Source organism: Nicotiana tabacum, chromosome 3, assembly GCF_000715075.1.
Source record: "Nicotiana tabacum cultivar K326 chromosome 3, ASM71507v2, whole genome shotgun sequence".
NCBI classification, from domain to species: domain Eukaryota; kingdom Viridiplantae; phylum Streptophyta; class Magnoliopsida; order Solanales; family Solanaceae; genus Nicotiana; species Nicotiana tabacum.
In genome coordinates, this window is record NC_134082.1 from 182,103,314 (window position 1) to 182,126,881 (window position 23,568).

At 34.5% G+C, this 23,568-nt stretch overlaps 1 protein-coding gene across 1 annotated transcript; it reads left to right on the top strand.

Annotated features, from left to right (window-relative positions):
* Positions 1-3,645: 3,645 nt before the first annotated feature.
* Positions 3,646-4,167, top strand: LOC142178364 (WAT1-related protein At1g44800-like). Its single transcript, XM_075247704.1, has one exon. It carries the CDS (start codon positions 3,646-3,648, stop codon positions 4,165-4,167), a length of 522 nt encoding a protein of 173 aa, XP_075103805.1.
* Positions 4,168-23,568: the final 19,401 nt, after the last annotated feature.

Below are 23,568 nucleotides of genomic sequence, written 5' to 3' on the forward strand. Positions count from 1 at the left end.
TTGAAGGGATAAAATTCCCCAGCAGCGTTATCCTCAACAACGTTATCCCGATAAGATAACACTTTTATCCCCAGCAGTGTTGAAAAAAAAAATTGAATTTGAAGGAGGGGAAGAAAGGAGACTTCCCCAGTAGTATTATCCCCAACAATCAGGCGTCCACCTGGAGAACAAGGAAGAGCAGTTGGAGTATTTGCAATCAGGCGTCCACCTGGAGAACAAGGAAGAGCAGTTGAAGTATCAGCAATCAGGAGTCCACCTGGAGAATAAGGGAATACAATGGAAGTATCAACAATCAGGAGCCCACCTGGAGAATAAGGGAATACAATTCAAATTTTAAGTAATCAGGAGCCCCCCCCTGAAAAACAGAATGGCGTGATATTTTAGACATTATTGGTTGAAGTCAGGAGCCCCTCTGAAGAACAGAATGGTGATTTGTTGGTTGAAATTGGGAGCCCGCCCATATAACAGAGGAATACATTTCAGTCTTTTCATTTCAAAAAAAAAACGAAAAAAGAAAGAAAAAGGGGGAATTAGTTTGCAGAGGAATGAAACATCCTACTCAAAAGGAAGTAATTTTGGAAGGAGTAAGATAACATATTTACTCAGCAGAGTTATCCACAACAGTGTTATCCCCAGTAGATCATCGAGATGTAGAAGCATCCTCGACAGAGTTTCGGGCAACCCAGAGTGGGTAAGGAAGAAAAGGAAAAGTCATCCCCAGCAAAATAATCCCCAGCAGTTTCGAGGGAAGACAACACAGGTAAGTAAATAATTCAGGAAGAAGGAAATGGTTCACGCATAGGAGAGGCATTTCCTCCTAAGTCTAGTTTCACCCATAGGAGATGCATTTCCTCCTAAGTTTACTTTTACCCCATAGGAGATGCATTTCCTCCTAAGTTTAGTTTTTACCCATAGGAGATGCATTTCCTCCTAAGTTTGTTTTAGTTTCACCCATAGGAGATGCATTTCCTTTTAAGTTCGTTTTTACCCATAGGAGATGCATTTCCTCCTAAGTTTGTTTTAGTTTCACCCATAGGAGATGCATTTCCTCCTAAGTTTCTTTTAGTTTCACCCCATAGGAGATGCATTTCCTCCTAAGTTTAGTCTTACCCAAAGGAGAGACATTTCCTCCTAAGTTTATTTTACCCATAGGAGAGGCATTTCCTCCTAAGTTGTTGTTGAAATCAGGAGTCCGCCTGGAGAACAGAGACATACTTTTCAAGTTTGACGTCAGGAGAACGCCTGAAGAGAGGAAAGACGTTTTTAAAAGTTGTTGAAATCTTGCCAACCTAAAGAAAGGAATGGCGATGTATTGTTTGAAGTCAGGAGCCCGCCTGAAGAGAGGAATGGCGATTTATTTTCAAAGTTGTTGTTGAAGTCAGGAGCCCGCCTGAAGAGAGGAAAAGCGTTTATTTTAAAAGTTGTGTATTTGAAGTCAGGAGCCCGCCTGAAGAGAGGAAAGGCGTTTATTTTAAAAGTTGTGTATTTGAAGTTAGGAGCCCACCTGAAGAGAGGAATGACGATTTATTTTCAAAGTTGTTGTTGATGTTGGGAGCCCGCCCAGATAACAGAGGCATACATTTCAGTCTTTACATTTCAGTTGTTGAAGTTGGGAGCCCGCCCATAGAACAGAGGCATACATTCAGTCTTTACATTTCAAGCATTGAAGTTGGGAGCCCACCCATATAACAAAGGCATACATTTCAGTCTTTAATTTTCAGTTGTTGAAGTTGGGAGCCCGCCCATAGAACAGAGGCATACATTCAGTCTTTACATTTCAAGCATTGAAGTTGGGAGCCCGCCCATAGAACAGAGGCATACATTTCAGTCTTTTCATTTCAAGTGTTGAAGTTGGGAGCCCGCCCATATAACAGAGGAATACATTCAGCATTAATTTTCAAGTATTAAAGTTGGGAGCCCGCCCATACAACAGAGGCATACATTTCAAAATCAAGTCAGAGGACAATAAAACAGAGGGTTACGACAGGAATCCCCAGCAGAAAACAATAAAAATCCCCAGCATCAGGAAGCAGAAGGTTGCAATAAGAGGTCCCAGCAAAAAAAAAAAAAAACTCAAGTGCATGTGTCGAAAGGAAGAAAAGCATCGGAAGAAAAGCACCGGAAAAAATGCAAGCAGACAAGAAAGCAAGGCAACAAGAAAAAATGTAGTATAGCCTAGCTTCTTGTTTTCTTTTAAGCAAGGTGTAACAAGGAGATCGGTAAGCAGTAGTAATAGCATGTAACAACAGTAACAATGCAGTCCCACGGTAGTCCCAGCTACCAAAAATTTCCCGAACTACATTGACCTGATTCCTGTTTAGCCCAGGATATGTAGGAAACCTTTGAAGCAAAGGTTCGGTCAAATCTTTTTCAAAAAAATGCTTCAACGGAGTACTCGGATGGGCAAAAATCGCTCGCTTTATCTTTGCACGAAAACCCTTCGTGTCTCCGGGCAAAGAGGGGCAGCTGTAAGCACGTGATTTTTGCCCTATATGAGAATTACTCCCAAAAAATTCAAAAATAAAATGATTTTTCTTTGGTGTGCAATTTTGTGATGTTTTGTGATATTTTGAATAATTATTTGTATTTATCTGTGCGTGTTTATTTGCTAAATTAATAAAAAAAATACAAAAATATGTCGCATTTTGCATGTAGGATTTAATTTTATAATTGTTACTAATTAAATTTGTTTACAAAAAATAAAAATTACAAAAATAGGCATCTTTTGCATTTTTAGCATTTAATGTCCAAATATACAATTTTATGCTTAATTATTACTTAATTGTGCGTTAATTGTTATTTGGAGTTAATTTGCACTTTTATAACTTAATTTAGTTCTTAATAATAGTTTAAGTATTTTTATAATTTAGTTTTAGAGAAATAAAAGAAGTAAAGAGAGCGAAAATATAAAGAAAGTCGGAATTGGGCCTCTTCTTCGATTTCAAGCCATAGGCCCAAAAAATGGCCCAATCTTCCCTACGACCCAGTCCATTTCGAACTGGGTCAACCCAGTCCATAACCCAACACCTCTATTATCTTACAAACAATAAAACAAAAACAAAAAAAAAAAACCCTAAAAATGACATAAGTCATCCGCCCCCCCAAACATTTGCTCTTTCTTCTCCATCTCCATCTTACACAGCCATGGCTGCCCTAAAACCTCACCTCCCATGGCTGCGCTTACCTTCTTCTTCGTCCACTCAGAACAACCAACGTCACCACCATCCACGTCGACCTCCCTGTTGCATCGCCGGAAAACCCTCAATCAAAGAAGAAAAAATATCAAACCCACCGCTGCCCGCTTCATCCCCGTCGTCTCTAAGCTTCGCCATCAACATCCATGGCTGACCTGCACCACCATCTATGGCCATAACCAGTCGACGACCAAACGACCCAAACCATCACCCCCGTCCCCAGCTGCTCGTCGCAGCTGCTGCTGCGTCGTCACTATCCCGTCGCCCCAGCTCCCTCTCCATCTTCACGTCAGTCAACCACGTCTTCAGCTCCACCAAGACAGCCATGGCTGCTGCGCCATCTTGTCAGAAAACCACCAGTCCAAACACCACCCCCGAGAACTGGGTCGCCGGAACCATTGAGCTCATCTCTTGAATTGTTGGTTGGTCCGTTTTCTTTATTGTTCAATCGATGACATTGAAGGAATACCCAGCAGAGCTATCTCTGGCAGCATGGGTATGTGTGATGGGCATAGTGGAAGGAGGAATTGTTGCCCTTATAATGGAACGTGATTGGAATGCATGGAAAATTGGCTTCGACGCTAGGCTCCTTGCTGCTGTTTATTCTGGAATCGTTTGCTCGGGAATTGCATATTACGTGCAAAGTGTAGTTAATAAAGTTAAAGGCCCAGTGTTCGTGACAGCCTTTAGCCCTTTGAGTATGGTCATCACTTCTATTCTTGCTGCTATTATCTTGGCTGAGTCAGTCCACCTTGGAAGCTGCATTGGAGCAATTATCATAGTCATGGGACTTTACTCTGTGGTGTGGGGAAAGAGTAAGGAGGATAAAGGAAATGAGACAGGAAAAGACCAAGAATTACCAGTTGTGGACATCAAAGAAAGGTTAACCATAGTTGACGATATTAGTGATGATGTTACGATTGTGAAATCAAAGGTTCCAGCTGTTGTATCTTCAGACGAGCTACTCGGTTGAGTTTTAGTCGAGGTCGTCGAGCGTCGTTTTGAGTTCGTCAAAGTTTACAAGGAAGGTGAGTTCGTCGTCGAATCCGGACAGATTCATTCCCATTCGAGGTTCGTCGAAACAGTCCGTACATATTTCATTTCGATCCGGTTAGTAGTTTTTGAGTCCGTATTTTGCTTTGATATTTTCGAATCTAAAATCGGCAAATGTTTGTTTTGTTTATCGTTTGAATTAATTTTTTAGTTCATGCTCATGTGTTGTTTGTTAAATTAATTTTTCAGATTTCAAACGAAAGATTAATTAGTTATGTTTCATGTTTATTTCATGTTTGTATTGTTGTTTAAGTGAATATCTGTTGGTTTAATGTTTGTTAGATTCAAATTGAAATTTAATTAATTATTTCTTCAATTTGTTTCATGTGTTATGCATTTTTCAGAAAATATTAATGTTGTTTGAATCGTTAGAATCCGTCATGTTTGTTGCTTAAAATAGATTCATGTTCATACTTTGTTTGGATGATCTTGAATCCGAATTTTGTATAGTTTGATTTCTTGTTTACCATTTATGATTATTTCTTGAATTGTTCTCATAATCTTATTTAAAGTTTAATATAAGAATTGTTTGTTGTAATGTTGTTAGAGTTGATTTTAAGTTCAATATTATTGAATTTAGGAATCTAAATATACTTGTTTGATTGTTGTTGTTGTTTAAATCCGAAAAATAGGTTTGTTGTTGCCAAAAATATTGTTCAATCAAATTTTAGTTGTTCTTGGTTGTTCAATTTGTGTTCATGTGATTTGTTGTTGAAATGTTGTTAAAATCATGTTCATGTGATATTGTTGTTATGATGTTCATCCGTGTTCATATTGTTGTTTGAACATTGTTAGAAATTGATCATATTGTCTATATTTTGGTTAAGTTTGATTAATTGATGTGTTATAGCTGATGGGTAGTTTGGTAAATTTGTAATACGTTCAGGGGTAGTTTGGTAATTTTAGTAAGGTCGGAAGGGGTAGTTTAGGAATTGTACATTTTGTAATTGTTTATTTGAAGCATGGGGGACAAAATGAAATGGGGTGGGTTGTGATATGATTATTTAATATAAAGGGGGGACAAGATTTAATTTAAAGGAGAATCTTGCATTATTTTAAATAAAGCATGGGGGACAAAATGAAATGGGGTGGTGTGATATGTTTATTTAATATAATGGGGATGAGTGAGAAGATAATGAGTTTGGTAGAGAAAATGGGTTGATTTTAATTGATTAAAAGATTTATGGGATGAGTTATAAGAAGTCTTGAAATCAGAATAAAAGAGGGGAGATACAGAAAAAAAAAAGGGGAGAGAGAAACAAATCTGAAAATAAGAGAGGAAAAAAAAGGGCTGAACATTTAAGAGAGAGAAAATTCCGAAAAAATATTTAAACTTTCAAATAAAAAAAACTAAAAAAAAATATTTTGTTTTCTTTCATTGTTTGAAATCAGAATTAATTGTTGTGTCATCAAAGCTTGAAGTTTTTGTTTTGGGATTAATACTCCATCGGTTTGCAAACTCTGTTCCTGGGTTGTTACTGTGGCTGGATTGTTGCTGCTGTGCTGTATTGTTATTACTGCTGTTGATTCTCATCTTCATTTTCTTTTGCTTCCAATATCAGGTACACAACTGACACGCTGTTTATTGTAATCCGAAATATGAAGCATGAATACGAAAAAATGAAGAGTTGAAATTCTGAATTATATTTAATTATATTCTGAATTTTATTTGTATGTATAAATTATTTAACTTGCAAAAATCAGAATCATGTAGATATTTAATACATATAGTGGAACGTTCGACGATAGCTTAACAAATGAACTATCTACATCTATTGCCTAAAAATAAATAAATGGTGCAGTAATTCCGTCAAGTCAAAAATCAAACGAATAGGCCATCTAGTAGGAAGTTGGTAGAAATATTGTTTAGTTAAATAATATTGGTTAATTTCAGCATGTAAATGGTCTAGGATTAAAATTAGAATTGCTATGTTTTTTTTTTAATTTGACAAACTGAGAACATGCCTAGTATAATGTAACTAGGTAATAACATGTAAATAAATTAAGATATTTCTCCTTTATTTTTGTATAGACAAATTTCAATAAAAAATGTAGGCATTTTAGGACTGTCCTTTTAAAAATAAAATGAGATGAGCCTCGCCCAATAAAATGCACTAACTGCGGGGCCCTCAAAAAATGTTTAATTGAGTATTTAGAATTCGGGATGGATTGTTTAGTGAATTCCACAGTCTCACCCATAAATAATAACACGTTAATCGCTTTAGGCATGATTTTAATAATAATACATTCTTAAACACGGGTGCGCATTTATGCGACCCAAATCCAAATCCCAAAACATTGAATAAAAATACGTTCCGGATCGCGGGTGCATTTTATGTGACGAAATCCAAAGACATGTTTTTAAACAATGTTCACATTCTTGTAAAAATAATTAAAAAATAATAAAAGCGGTAAAAAGATAAAATTTGCACATAAGTTCATATTTGTATTAAAATCAGATAAATAAGCCGAATATGACAGTTGAGCGACCGTGCTAGAACCACGGAACTCGGGAATGCCTAACACCTTCTCCCGGGTTAACAGAATTCCTTATCCGGATTTTTGGTGCGCAGACTGTTAAACAGAGTCATTCTTTTCCTCGATTCGGGATTAAAATTGGTGACTTGGGACACCCTAAATCTCCCAAGTGGCGACTCTGAAATACATAAATAAATCCCGTTTCGATTGTCCTTTAATTGGAAAAACTCCTTTGCACCCCTCGCGGGGGCGGAAAAAGGAGGTGTGACACTTATGTTGGAACTCCAGTATATTATACTGGAATTCCAATATATTATACTGGAGTATTTTCCGAATTTTGAATAGTATTTTCGTTCAGATTTATCTTTACATGAAAAGTGGCTAAATTTCGATTACTTTTGAAACTGTGGCTATTTTAGAATGATCACTTGTAAATCTAGCTAATTTTGAATTTCTGCCCATTTTGCTACCGGCTCATTAAGGGGGAAAAAATGGGGCAAGTGTATTTCCCAAAGATGCTATTTAGAGATTGGTCAATACTTATTTTTGTTCTGAAATTTTAAATAAAAAATCTTAATATCAGGACAATTAATGACATTTTTGTTCTAAAAAATTGAATTGAAAAACTGAAATTCATTACGCACCGTCTAATTCCAAAATAACTATTATCTTTTAAAGTGGCTAAGTGGTGTCATTTCCACTCACAAAAAAAAAATCACCTACTTTACATTATATATCGAAATATGTACATTAAGTTATTTCACCAAAAAGGCCAATAACTAGTATATGTTTTTATCCTCTAGTTACGATTCTTGTATTGAATTATAACAATGTAACTGAATCGTTCTTTCTACTATAAGGAAAAGAACAAAGTAATTGTTACATCGTTAACCTATATTCCTTGTTTCTTTCTCTCTGTCTATAACAGAATATATAGCTTTCTCTTGAAGCTTACTTTTGTACTAAAAAAACATAAGTTATAGTCTAAATTTTAGGACATGATTCCCCTAAATATCTTTTTGTTCACGAGAACAATGAGGCATCCCTCTTGTTCGAACATTTACATTTAAATGTCAGCTAGCACACTAGAGATATATAAATGAAATTGAAAGTGAGGTACAAGATGCCAAAGAATATTTATTTGGTGATTCACTCTAGGTCTCCACCTTGAGCCCCTCCCAAAATAAATTCAAGAATATGCAAAATTTGGCATTGACATGATATACTAAAGTAAAAGAAGAAATATAAAGCAACCTTTGGCTATAGAATAGTGAATCAAATTCTTCACTAACTTGAAAGAAACAATGAATTTTCACAAAGAAGGAAAAAGTGACTACCAATATCGTAGAGCTGCTTTTAAAAAAATGGACCTTTTATTTGTGCTGATCTCACTAGAATATCACATGTTTTTGTTTTTATTTTATGTACTATTTGTTGATAATGCTTTTAAAGGAAAAAAAGTTGATATAAATTCATTTGGTTTTGGCAGTATTTAGAAATCAAAAGCAAATGATGGCATGGGGCAATTAGTGAGTGACATCTTCAACAACAAAAGGAAAATGTAATAACCTTAAGCTAAGATTTCTTTCTTACAAATTACTATTGCTACAGCTAAAAAGAGTAAGCAACAATAATAAGAGTTTCCAACTTGAGAATCAATTTTTCCGACCTTCGAAAAGTTGGCATAATAACAAGATCAATATTTTTTATTTTGTTCTTGTTTGTTCTGAGTACACTCATTTACCAAGAAATAAAAACTATTTCTCTTTAATTAATTCATTGTTTGTTTCACACCAACTAAAAAGAAAGGGAATTAATTTCGTCTATTCTTGTATCTTTCCTTCTAGTTTCCCTTCCCTTTCTCTTCCTATCTGTAGTTTCTAAACATAGAGTTATGAATCTGCCTGGCTCGTGAGTAGCAACCCACGGGGTTGAAATTAAATCTGGCTTAATTGTCTTAATATTGTAATAGAGTTGCTAGCATTTTTAAAAATTATTTCAATGAATAAAAAATCACCACAAAGTTCAGAATATGTGGAGATTGGGAAAGTCATACCATCTAAATTAATTTGTTAGTTTTCTCAGTGAAGTACAAGTCTTACCACCTCATATTGAATTAGTAACATTATAAAATAAAAATAAATGGGAAGCATCTTGTAGGAATGTTTAGAAAAATAGTGAATATTCGACTTAATAACCACTATGAGAAACATTGGAATTGGTCCAACAATATCAAGAGAAATCAATGCAAGCTTCGAATTCAGCCATTATTTAAATCTATTATTGATTTGAAAACTGATTTCAGCCTAGATTTAGTTAATCTCTACCATTCATCAATAACAAAGCCCTCATACTATTCAAGATAAGATTAAGATAGAATAAATGCAAGAATAATAATTGTAATTACTTTCACTGTTAAAAAGCTAAGGTACTAGATCTCAACCTTGTCAAGTCAATTATATATCCACCCTTCTCTTGAATGAAAGAAGCTAATTCCAAAAGAGAAACATATGCAAAATAAAGTATATACGTAGCAAAGGAATCGTTCCTTTTAGTGGAATAGAAAGTCGTTTGTTTTTTCTGTCAAAAGGTTAGTAACCTCAAACTCGTTGAAATTCGGCGCCCAAAATGAAGAATAATAATAATACTATAAAACCTCATGTCTTTTCATGAAAATTCATGTACAGTGTTGAAATATTCTTGGAAATTAACGGACGCAAAATTTTATGTAAATGATGTTGATCTATTATTACAATACAAAAGAGGAACTACAAAATGTAGTATCTAGGTGTGTTTTCATCTGGCAACCATATTTTGTCAACCGATTTACGAGATTTTTACACAAATAGCCCGTCGAATTTACTGTTTATTTTTCCTAATCGATATATATAGATTATACACTGATTATATATAATTAAACACATATCATTCATCACTTTTTTTAAATTTAAATGTTGGGTGGGCGCTTATATAGATTAATTCTTCATAGTAAAATTTGCCTTTTATAATACTTTCCAGTAAGATTGTCTATTTGTCCGACTATCCAACCACACAGATCAATCACATTAACCAATTCCAAAAGGCGTATTGGGCCTAGAGAAATGATAAACTAAACGAGAGGTACATGATGCCTAAGAATATGTACATTTTTCTGATCCACCCAAAAGTGAAAAAAATTGTATTTCAAGAACATTGCAAAAAACGCTGAGCACCGTACTTCTTCGATATAACAAAGATTCACACAATATCTATAAACAAAAGGAAAAATAAAGTAAGCACTGGCTAAAGAAGAAATGAATCAAATTCTTCACTAGCTTGAAAAACAAAATAAATTGTCACAAAGAAAACAAAGTGACCACAAACATCGTAGTGCTGCTTCTTTTTAAGAGAAAAAAAAAGGTGGACTCTTACTATTGTGATATCACTAGAATATCACATCTTGTTTTCATGATTTTTTCATATACGTATATGATAAAAATGATTTATGAGGAAAAATTATGTGCGAAACAAAAGGGTTGATTTATGTTCAATTAGTTTGGTTATGATTTTGGCTAGGGGTGTACAAACGAAAATGACAAATCGCACCAACCCGATAATCCGAGTCAACCCGAGAAAACAAAAATCTGACTATGGTTTGGTTTGATTTAGTTTGGTGTTGGAAAAAAAAACCCCCGACCATAATTGGTTTGTTTTGGTTTTAACTAAAGAAAGTCAAACCGAAACCAACCCAACCCAAAATTACATATATAAAAAATTTATATATATTTAATATATAAATATACTTTTTGTAATGTAATTTATAAATATTCCTTAAAAAATTTCATAATTTTATCTTTTAAGGTATTATTTCAAGGTTGGACATAGAACTTTTGAATGTTTCAATAAATTTTATAGTCATTAATATTAGTAAATTAAATAATGCTAACAAAGACCAAACCAAAATCAAATCAATATTAATGCTAACAAAAAACATTCAATTCAATATTACAAAAGGGAATGTATTGAATATTTTTTTTTTGTTTTGCAATAATTTAGATAAAAATGCATAATCTATTTTTATTTTTTCTTTAGCGTTTAGTCATGTAAATATTACTCCCTTATTAGTCTACTTATTTTAGCATGACTTAGTACTTTTAGATTATGTTTATTTTTATTATGGCTTTTTAATTAGCAATATTTATATTTCATAATTTATTGTCTTTATTGTTGAATATTTTAGGATAATGCCATGGACACATCTCATATTTTGTATTATTTTCTAGGAAAATACTTTATATAGTTGTATCTTACTAGGATTAAAGAAATATTTTGAGCACAAGTTATATGTTTTGTTCTACGAAGATTTTACCGGAAAAAAACCCGAGAAAACCCGAATAACCCGAGAAAATCCGAAAAAATCGAGATTGAAAAAAAATTGAAAAATTCGAGTTTTATTGGTTTGGTTTGGTCTTTAGATTTAATAACCCGACACAATTGGTTCAATTTGATAATTGTAAAACCCGAACCAACCCGACCTTTGTACACCCTTAATTTTTGCAATCAAAAGCAAATGATTGCATGGGGCAATTTGTAAGTCTATCAACTTAAAAAGAAAACAAGATTTTCGAACGCGTCAACTGGTATAATTTTGAAATAAAAAATTGAAATATTTGGAGGATTTCATATATGTATGAGAATCGATAATAATCAATAGGTCAACTCCTTAATTTCTTTTAAATTAAAGAAAGTCAAATTGATGTTGGACGTGGTCCACGGGAAGCAAGACCTACTCTAGTCGTTATTCTATCGATCGCCTTCTTCCTATCAGTGGTTGAAGTGTCTTTTCTTAAGAAAAAAATCTCAAATTTCAAATAACTTTAATTCAAATTGTAATATACCGGAAAAAAAATCACATTGTAATATATTATGACTCCTTCTGTAGTTTTGTTGAAAAATAAAAATTTAATTTAACTCTTATTCAACTGTAAGAAAACAATAGTTAAACATATATAGTATTAAAACGTACATATTTTTGTTTGGAAACTAGAGTTAAAAAGGAAAAGCTTAAGATTTTCCTATCTCATGTCTGGTTTGACTTGAAAATGATGGAAGATATATTAAAAGAGAGAAGTCATTTTCTCTTGGGTCCACACTCCACAAATTTAAATGATGAGGAAAATAGTCAAACTTAGGTTTTCCCCCTGATCATCCAAACTAAACAAAAGAAAGAGTTTTTTTAATTTTATTTTCTTGGATATTCTACAAGTCTAAGTCTTACCACGAAACATCTAATAAGTCGTTACTCACTAGCAACTGAATACAAAATGAACAAGTTTCATACCCCTATTAACAATAAATGAAAAATATTGTTATCAACAGAAACAGGTAATGGAAAAAAATATAAAAAACTGAAACCCTAAAACCTCGCAAACGTTATATATATATATATATATATATATATATAAGCACGAGTATATTTAGGATCTTATCTATCTATACTATATTAAAAGCACGAAGGACTTTAACGAAATATCGTTCATCTTTTTCACCCTTGAAAAAAGAGTTTATATTGGACAAAATTGTAATTTAAGTTACTTTCCTACTATGTAAAATTTTAAAATTAATTCTCATGAATATACTTGGCCTAATATTGAGGACCTTCCTTAAATTGAAATTTCTCTACGTTAAGCAGTATAATAAAATCTTTAAATAATAGATGTCATATCCAAAATAATTAATGATTCTTTATTAGATGCGTATTTTCTTTTGTTATTTATGTTAAGAAATCTAGGAATGCTTTCCTTTTTACTTTTTCTTATTTTAAGAAATTATACAATACTTTATATTATTAAGAAAACAATTGACTAAACATAGAATTAAAAGTAAATTACAATATGTTCCTCTAATTCCATGTCATCGAAGTTACACTTTATTTAAAACAAGTGACTAAACATAAAATAAAAAGTAAGTACAACTCTTTGTTTAGTTAGTTAAATATCATTAACCTTTTTCATATTCAGAGATTTAAATTTTTATTTAATCTTTATTTTACATCTTTATATCTCACATACATTACTTAATAATATTTATGCAATTTTAAGAAAATATAAATTCATTGTAAGGTATACGCGCAATGCGCGTAGCCTAAGACTAGTACTATATTAAAAGCACGAACGCCCTTAGCGAAATATCGTTCGACTTTTTACCTTTTTAAAATAGAGTTCACATTGGATAAAATAGTCATTTGATTATTTACCTAATATATTTAGGTTCTTATAATCACCTAAAATTTTGTATATTAAATCCTTCCTTATTTAAAATACTACTATAGAAGTCCAAATATTTAGGACTTTTAAAACAATTTATAACCCGTCGGCCCAAACATATATCACCCGATAGCCACAAATTGACTCATACAAGTCATAGCCTAAAAACAATAACAAGGGCCAGCAACAGAAAACCTGAAAGTGGAAGATACACGGCACGAAAACTTCTCACACCAGATTTATATCCCCCTGCCAGTGATTAAATATTTTAGTAAGGCAATATCAACGTGGGTACACAATTGATGCTGAAGATGAAGACGCTGCAGAAGTTGTGTTATTCAAAGAATCAGTGCTATCTCTGTTCACTGAATACTGGATTTAGGCGACAATGATCTGAGGATGATTGGTGTCATAAGATGATGACAATGAAGCAGTTGACAGAAACTGCGATGGACTGCAATATGTTGGCACGGGCATGTTTGGAGGGAGGGTGGGTGTTTACCGTGAAAATGGTAATAACAATTAAAGTTGATTTTATGGTTCTAAAAATATGTGATCTATTTGTATGCTAGTTGTTAGGTAATGGATGCTAAAGTAAAAGGTTAGAAGGCAAGATTATAGCTCAAAAATGATGTAATAGTCAAACCAAACGGCTGGAGATTGGGGCCTCGAACTGTCGTATACGAGGCTTTGAGGTCGAGTTGGATGCCCAGCTTGGAGCAATCGAAGGAGGACTAACAGTTATGTGAGCTAAGACAATGGCTCTTTATGATCCATGATAAGTAATAAATGAAGAATAATAACTAGAACACAATAAATATAAGCAATAAATGGGAGTAATGAAAGCAAGAGAATATGTTAGAGAGCAAAAAGAATGTTCTTGTATATTCAATATTGAGCATTAGATGACTACAAAATGATAATGATCCCCTTTATATATGAGGAGATTCCAACATAGTACAAATACATTTTCTTCTTTATATTGATAGCTACAAGTACAAAATATTGATTGAAACCCTCAATTATCAAGAATCAAAATCAAAGTATCTTTATTTTCTTCAGTTGACGATATCAACAAACAACTAATTGAACGTTGAATAACCTTCTCTTTTCGTGTCGTTATTTACTAAAGTATCACGCAATAGACAAAAGAGAAAAGCGTGACATCTTGTTTTCCACTTTTTTAAAATATTTGCTCTTATGAAAATTCTAAAATTTGGACTAGATAAGGGCAAAAGCATACTTCCACCGCGGTTACGCCGGGACCGCGGCCAAATAGGCCCTCTGAATCTGCAGCCCTGCTCTCGCGCGGTCTTACCGTAACCGCAATTGTTTACCCTGTTCCGTTTGGAATTTGGAAAACATGAAAATTGTAGCCCTTTAAGTTATCTTTCCAACCATATATTATGGAGCCCAAATAGAGTTCTGAGCAAAAAGCTATGTCTATTTTACTAGACAGTGCGCAATATGCCTCTTCGAGTCTTCGTTCGTACTTAATTATCAAATTTGACCTCCGAACGCGATCCCGACTTAATTCCTTGAGCTCTTACTCAGACTTCAAAGCTCCAAATTACTTAATTTCATTCTATAATATCTATATAGCTCGGAATCACTCCTACAAGGCATAAAACACACCGTTAGTGCAAAACACTAGCGATTAAAGCGCAAACTCAACTAAAGTGCAGTAAATTAGAGTGTAAATTAGCCTATCATCAACACCCCACACTTAAACCATTACTCGTCCTCGAGTAATCAAACTACATTTTTTTTTATAGACACGACCTTTTTAAACAATTCTCCTAATTCATCACACCAAGAGTATTTAAAATTGACTAAGCACAAAAGCGTAACATTTTCACCTCAAGATTTAACTCACAAGTACCATGCATTATTCACAACTCACCTACTTACTCAAACATAGAGGTCACTGACATTACCCTTCATTCATGAATCAAGTGCTCTCACACAACAAAAGAGAGTAGTTCCACACAATAAAATTTAAGAACACTTAGGAACTCAAGATAGAAAGAATTCACTCACTCTCAGAAATAACATTCATATGCCACAAAAATGCACCATAAGCTTGCCCGTAGTGTACTACTCCACTAATCGAGCTCATTCAATCTTGGATCAATTAGGACTTTATTTGGTTGTAATGTAGGCTACGGGACATGTAGGATACATTTAGATATAAGAGTGACTACACCTCCCTAAGCACTTTAATACATATACTTTAAAATTCAAACCCCATATTTATGTCAATCCAAACTCCACCTTCATATCCATGTATATTACCCCATACTTCTTTAAGCACACTTACATCAAGAGCCACCACTTATCAAGGATATTTTTTTTACAACAATCCAGCTATTTTTTTTTCAATTCAAGTGGCTTTTACTTTTTTAAAACAGTGCACCTTTCTCCTTATTTCATTAGTTCCACTCAAAAGCCAAACCAATCACCCCACACTTTAACTTTTACAAAGTTCATAACAATTCAAGTGCTCCTGAGAGGTTATAATGGTTCAAATAGATGGTTAATTCAAACAAATGGCCAAGGCTTGTAATGTGGTTGCCAAAGAAATAGGATTACAGGCTCAAAGGGGTTAACTACAATACATAACAATTAGGTGGGTAAAATATACATATATGGCTCAACAAAGAAACGCTTATATCACTTCCAAGACTGAAGAACACTACTATTTCGCTTTGAAAACACACGAGGCAAGTTCTAGACATCAAATGCAATGCACTGAATAACGCATGTCGCACCTCCTTTTTCCGCCCCCGCGAGGGTACAAGGAGTTTTTTTCAATTAAAGGACAATCGAAACGGGATTTGTTTGTTTATTTCAGAGTCGCCACTTGGGAGATTTTAGGGTGTCCCAAGTCACCAATTTAATCCCGAATCGAGGAAAAGAATGACTCCATATTACAGTCTGCGTACCAGAAATCCGGATAAGGAATTCTGTTAACCCGGGAGAATGTGTTAGGCATTCCCGAGTTCCGTGGTTCTAGCACGATCGCTCAACTGTCATATTCGGCTTGATTATCTGATTTTATACAAATATGAACTTATGTGCAAATTTTAACTCTTTATCACTTTTATTATTATATTTTTAAAAGAATGTGAACATCGTTTAAAAACATGTCTTGGGATTGCGTCACATGAAAAGCACCCGCAATCCGGAACACAGTTTTATTCAATGTTTTGGGATTTGGATTTGGGTCGCATGAAATGCGCACCCGAGTTTAAGAAGGTAAGATTATTAAAATGCGCGCCTAAAGCAATTAGCGTATTTATTATTTTGGATAAGGCCGTGGAGTTTGCTAAGCGGCCGATCCCGAATTCTAAGTAATTAACTCATGCATTTGTGAGGGCCCCGCAATCTGTGTGTTTTATTTGGCGATGCTCGTCTCATTTATTTTAAATGGACAAATCCTAAAGTGACTACATTTTTCTATTAAATTTAGTCTCTAAAATAAAGAAAGAAAATCCTAATTAATTACGAGTTTTTATTTTATTTATTTAAGAAAGCATGACATACTAATTGCCAGATTAATACAAATATTGATGAAAAGGAATTTTACTAAAAAAAAAATTTCGAAATTATAAATAAAATAAAAATTTGACAACTAATATTCAAAAGAATCAAATACAGCTAGATTAAAACTCAGCATTGTTAAAAAAAACTATTGAGATTAATTATTCACAACCATTTGAAACTAGATTTAACCATAATTAAAGCTTATTAGAAAGTTTATTAGACTTAAACGTTCTTCTAATCTTGCCTGAACTCAAATCATGCCTTAATGCCTAATTTACGAAATTTAATTTAAATTCATGCTTTAGCTAAATTTAGCTACTTGTTCATGATTAACCTACTGTTGATAATCTTGAAACCTTCATAACTAGTGAATTAACCCGTTTTGCCAAACCGATTCATTAAAGACTAACTTATGTTATTTTTTCTTGTTCCAATTATTATTCAGTAATACATGAAATAGCTTAAATACAATCAATAAAAGAAAAAAAACGAAATTAAAACTTCAAAATTTCATTCTTCATATGTATTCATGCTTCCACATTATTAGCTTGCAATAGCTAGTATTACAGTCGTGTACCTGGTATTGGAAACAAAAGAAAATGAAGATGAGAATCAGCGGCAGTAATAACAATACAACACAGCAACAACAGCCCAGCAACAGTAATAACCCAGGAACAGAGTTTGCAAACCGGTGGAGTAGTAATCCCAAAAAAAAAAAGCTTCAAGCTTCGATGAAACAACAATAATTAATGTTGATTTCAAACAAGGAAGGAAAGTAGAAAATTTTTTTTCCAGTTTTTGTTCTCTCCTTTAGTTTTAAAATTTCTCCAATTTTTATCTCTTTTCCCTTCTGTTTTGTATTCTCTGTTCTCTCTTTTCTTTTTCTGTTTTCCCAGATAATCTCCTCTTTTTTTTCTTCTTCCACTCTATGTATATATATATAAACCAAACAGATCCTCCCTCCTTTGAAAAAAACTTCACTTACCCGACCAAAATCCCAAAAAATCTGCCAATTTTCAACAAAATCCCACTAAGGAATACTTTTCCTTATTTTATTCCGTAAATTAAGGCATGATATAAGGGTTTGTCCTCCACTAACATTAAACTAATATATAAGTTTTTGTCTCATTAGTGCTTGACTAACGGACCATTAATTTAGTCAATTCTGCCTATTTTTCATTCCCAAAATACCCCTTTTAATCCCACTACCTAATGTTTTGTCCCCCACCTTATTAAACAAATATCCCATTATATCTTGTCCCCCATGCTTATATTAAACAAATGCATTAATCCCCACCATTATATCTTGTTCCCCCATTATTAATTACTTTAATATTATCTTAATTTTAATGGAAAGAACACTCAAAATAAATAATTATTCAGAATTTAAATTCCAAAAATACCCCTCTGCCCTTACCGAAATTACCCTTTTACCCCTGAACGTACTACAAATTACCAACCTACCCCCATCAGCTATAACCAATTTACTTAATCAATTTCAACTAAAATATAGCAAATATGACCAATTTCTAACAATGTTCAACAACAAATTCAAACTGAATGATGAACAACAAAGAAACAACTAAAATTATCTTGATTGAACAATATCTTTAACAACAAACAAACCTACTTTCAGATTCAACAACAACAACAACAAACAAGTATATTCAGATCTTTAAATGCAATAATCATTTGAACTTAAAATTAAATCTAACACATTACAACCAATAATTTCTATATTAAAACTAAATAAGATCATGAAACAAACTGAAGAAATAATCATAATGATAAACAACAAACAAGAAAATCAAACTTATACTAATTTCGGATTCAAGAACAATCAAACAAAGTATGGACATAAATGAAAAGATTCATCAACAATAACAAACAAATTTTATTCAAATTCGAATTAAACTTGAACAAAACAAATAAACATATTCAAATCACTAAACTTCAAATAATCAATTGATCTTTTTTATTAACTCCAATAAAATTATAACAAAGATACATGATTCAAAAAATTAAAAACCAAAACATAATTTCTCATTAAATCACTAAATTAACGACGAACTTTAAACAAAATGAACACGAATTTAAACTACAACAAACAACGGATTCAAACGATTTAAACTAACATTCTTTTATATTAACACTAAATCCTCTTAAAATTAATAAAAACAAACTGAAAAATAATTTAATTGAATCTTCAACTTAAATCTAACAACAATATAATTAAACTAACCATTTTTATCTAAAAATAAATAAGAAAAATGAAACAAACTTATACTAATTTCAAATCTGAAAATATCAAACAAATTACGGATGAAATAAAATTTAAACCAACTAACCGGATCGGAACGACGAAGAACATGAATGAAAACAAATCCATCCGAAAGCGATTACCGCACCAAAACGATTCGACGCCGAAGACGACCCCGAACGGATCATCGAAGATTTTGAATAAAGAAAGTCGCGGATAGCAGCAGTGAACGGAGCAGCAGTGAACGGAGCAGCAACATTTACATGTCGGAGTAGCAGCAGCAACAGCAGCACGGCGAGCTGAAGAAGCAAACAACGCAGCAGCAGCACGAGCAACAGCGACACGGAGCAGCAGTTAACAACACGTCGGAGTAGCAGCAGCGGCAGCAACAGCGGCGACATAGCAACGACAGCAGCAGCGGCGACGCAGCAGCGGCAGCAATAGCAACGACACGGAGCAGCGGTCATGACGACGATGGTCGTTTGGAGCTGGGTGTTCATGGTGCGACGAAGAAGATGAAGCAACAACAATAGGGTTGGTCGTTTATGGATGTGAGGGAGCTAGCCATGGCAGACGCAGTAGCAGTAAAAGAAACAACGACGCAACAAAGAAGAAGGAGAAGAAGATGCGCAGCCATGGGAGCTTGGCGAGCTCGTCGATGGCGGATGTTGTTTGACGATGAAGATGAAGTTTGGGACGAAGAAAGCTGAAGACGGGGCAGCCATGGATGGAGATCATTTGGAGCTTGAAGAAGAAGAAAGAAAATGAGGGGGGGTGGCGGATGGTTAGTGTTAGGGTTTTCTTGGGTTTCTTTTTTGTTTTATTTTGTTTTATGAAAAATGAAAGAAAAGGGGGTTTGGGTCTCTTTGGGTTATGGACTGGGTCGACCCAGTTCGAAATGGACTGGGTCGTTTGGGAAGATTGGGCATTCTTTGGGCTTGTGGCTTGAATTTGAAGAAGAGGCCCAATTTCGATTTTCTTTGTATTTTTTGTTGTCTTTTCTTTTACTTCCTAATTAATAAAACTAAAATTCTAAATTAACTTATAAACTAAATTAACTTATAAAAAATACTAATTAATTCCAAATAACTATTATCGCACATTTAAATAGTAATTAACGATAAAATTGCACAATTTAGACGTTAAATGCTAAAAATGCAACGTACATTATTTTTTTTATGATTTTCTCATTTTTGTAAAACAAACTTAAATTAATACTAAATGAAAATGCGACATATTTTACATTTTTATTAATTTAAACGAATAAACATGCACAAACAAAAATACAAATGATTATACAAAAATACCACAAAAATAAAAACATTGCACATAAAGGAAAATTGTTTTATTTTGAATTTTTGGGAGTGATTCTCATATAGGGCAAAAATCACGTGCTCACAGCTGCCCCTCTTTGTTCGAAAACACGAAGGGTTTTCGTGCAAAGATAAAGTGAGCGGATACGAGCAATTTTTGCCCGTTCGAGTACTCCGTGTGAAGCACTTTTTGAAAGATCTGACTGAACCTCTGCTTCAAAGGTTTCCTACATATCCCGAGCTGAACAGGAATCAGGTCAATGTAGTTCGGGAAGTTTTGGTAGCTGGGACTACCATGGGACTGCAATGTTACTGCTGTTGGATGCTACTTTTACTGTTTGCTGACCTCCTTATTACACCATGCTTGAAAGAAAAATCAAGAAGTTAGGTTAGACTACGGATTACAAGATCTTATCTGTCTTCCCCTTTCTCTGGTTTCCTTGCTTTCTTGTCGGCTTGTGTTTCCTTTGGTGCCTTTCTTTCGAAAACTGCTGGGGACGACACTGGCCTTTTGCCTTTTCGAGTATAAGTTTTATTATTTCGTTCTGTCTGCTGGGGACGCTGCTTTCTGTATTAAAGCTTGTTATGCTGAGGATTTTTGTTGTAACCCTCCTCATTACTGCCTTCTGCTTGATCTTGACATGTATTCCTCTGTTCTGCAGGCGGGCTCCTGACTTCAACAAATCCTTAAAAATAACACCTCCATTCTCCAGGCGGGCTCCTGACTTCTTCAATCCTTAAAAATAACATCTTCATTCTCCAGGCGGACTCCTGACTTCAACAACTTTAAAAATATAACAACCTCCGTTCTTCAGGCGGGCTCCTCACTTCAACAACTTTAAAAATATAACAACATTCATTCTCCAGGCGGGCTCCTGACTTCAATAACTTCTTAAATTTTATCACCTCCATTCTCCATGCGGGCTCCTGACTTCTTCAACCTCTTCAAAATTTTATCACCTCCATTCTCCAGGCGGGCTCCTGACTTCTTCAACTTAAAAGTAACACCTCCATTCTCCAGGCGGGCTCTTGACTTCTTCAATTCCTTAAAAATAACACATTCATTCTCCAGGCGGGCTCCTGACTTCTTCAATTCCTTAAAAATAACACCTTCATTCTCCAGGCGGGCTCCTGACTTCTTCAATCCTTAAAAATAACACCTACATTCTCCTGGCGGGCTCCTGACTTTAACAACTTTAAAAAATATAACAACCTTCGTTTTCCAGGCGGGCTCCTAACTTCAATAACTTCTTAAATTTTATCACCTCCATTCTCCAGGCGGGCTCCTGACTTCTCAACTGCTTCCTTCAAAATTGGTGTTTTATTCCTCTGAAAATTGTTGGGGATAACACCGATATTTTATTTCATCAATGTGTCATTTTCCTTTTTTAAAGACTATTTCCTTTAAAGCTGGTGCTTTCACTTCCCTGAAACCTGCCGGGAATAACACTGTTGGGGAATTATCTTTCTCCTTTTAACAATGGTGGGGATGATATTGATTATCTTGCTTCTTCAAAGATTGTTTTTCTCTTAAAACTTGTATCTCCCTTCTCGTTTACTGTTGGGGATTTTTTCTTCCTTCAACACTTGTGTTATTTTTTCTCTTTCCCAAATGACTATCTGATTTTAAGAAAATTTTCGTAATGAGAGAAAATTTTCTGCCCCAGTTTGATGATCTTCTCTATGACCCTATCTTCCTGCGGTCAAAAATATTTCTTTTCCCTGTTTCATATCAAAGAAAAATTTATTAGTTTAAAATGGGGGCGAGTGATCGTGCCACTTCTGTTGAGGATGGTTTTACCCTTTTTCTTTTCCTTTCATTGCTATAAAACTTGCTAGGGAGAATATTGATTGTTGGGGCTGATATTCCTGCTGGGGATGGTTGTCGTTCCTCTTCCTTCCCCGCTCCGTGTCGTCCGACCATTGTGGAGCTTGGTCGAGAATCTGTCGGAGTTGTCCCTGTATCTCGCAAATCTGCTGAGGATCATCTTGGAATTTGATCCATAACTTCCCTTGGAAATTTGGGCCTCTTAGGATCTAGACCCATTCATCATTTGGTCTTGCGACAAACTTCCTTTCGTTTTGTCGCCTTATCTTTGGCTTGTCCTTTTCGCATTTCGCCTTGCACCATTTTGGCAGTTGGTAGTAAACTCTGAAAATCCTTTTCAAAAATAAACTACTGGGGAAATGAAATCTTTTAAAACTAAGAAATGAAAGAGTGATAATTTTAAAGATAGAAAAAGAAGTCTTTCTGAACAAACGCTGGGGAAAAAGAAAAGAAAAGAACTTATCTGAAAGATATAACCAATCCCAACGATCATGTCGTACATTCCGGATCGATCAACCCAGTCTATTTGTATCAATCAATCTTTCGGATGGGCTCATCTCGCTGGGGATAAATAAATACTCAACTTTTTCCAAAGGTGGACCTTTTCCGCCAACCTCGCCTTGTCGCCTCATAGTGCCCTTCGAGGGGTTTTCACTAATAATACTCTCTCATTTCTCTCAACTCCTATCCCCCCATGGTGCCTGAGAAGGTTTTCACCAATAAGACTCTCTCATTTTATTTTATTTTTCAGCTGGGGATTGGAGCGTGTCGATACGACGCTCTTTGTTGGGGGATTCTTTCGGCTATCAATTCATTTCTAGTTTATGATCCTCTTCTCTGCTGGGGATCAGAGTGTTGTTCCCAACATCCATGTGCATGAACTTGGCACTTCTCGGATACTGATCGGGAGGTCTTTTTTGGACATCAATAGGGATTTTTGTGTGGGGTTAAAAGAAAAGGCTATCAAAAAGCTCAAAATAATTTTGACGGGTAAAACATTACAACTCTTGGAATCAAACTTTCTTTCCCAAAATTTCAAACACAACTTCTGCCCTAGTTTTTTTTTACTTGGGGAATCTTATTATTTTTGTTACACTATGACCGAGCCGCGAGGCATCTACGTATCCTTCTTTGAGGAATCAGGTCAAACGTAGTTCCCACGTTCTTTGTTTTTCTTGTGATTTTCTTTTGTCTTTATTATTGTTTTTCTCTCTTTTTATCCTTTATTTTAATTACTGACTCCAAAAGAGGGATATGAAAGAATAACTAAGGCTCAAAAGGGTAAGCAAAGGTTAAAGTGTTTTGATAGAAGAAAAATTGCCTCCGTCATTTCATTCTCCGATAAATGCCAAGCACAAACAAATGGCAATTACAATCAAAAGAAATCATACATAATATCTCTTAACTGCGTCGGAATTTATAGCCATGTCGACGCATTTTCCTTCGACATCTGTTAAACATAAGGCGTCATTGGACAATACTCTGGTTACAATGAATGGTCCTTGTCAATTCGGGGCGAACTTGCCCTTTGCTTCTACTTGGTGTGGCAGGATTCGTTTCAACACCTGTTGCCCCACTTCAAATTTTCTGGGGCGCACCCTCTTATTGTAGGCTCTTGCCATTCTCCTTTGGTATAACTGGCCATGACACA

What these genes read in the sequence shown, in the direction of transcription:
- LOC142178364 (XM_075247704.1), top strand. Translation starts at nt 3,646, where the DNA reads ATGACATTGAAGGAATACCCAGCAGAGCTATCTCTGGCAGCATGGGTA.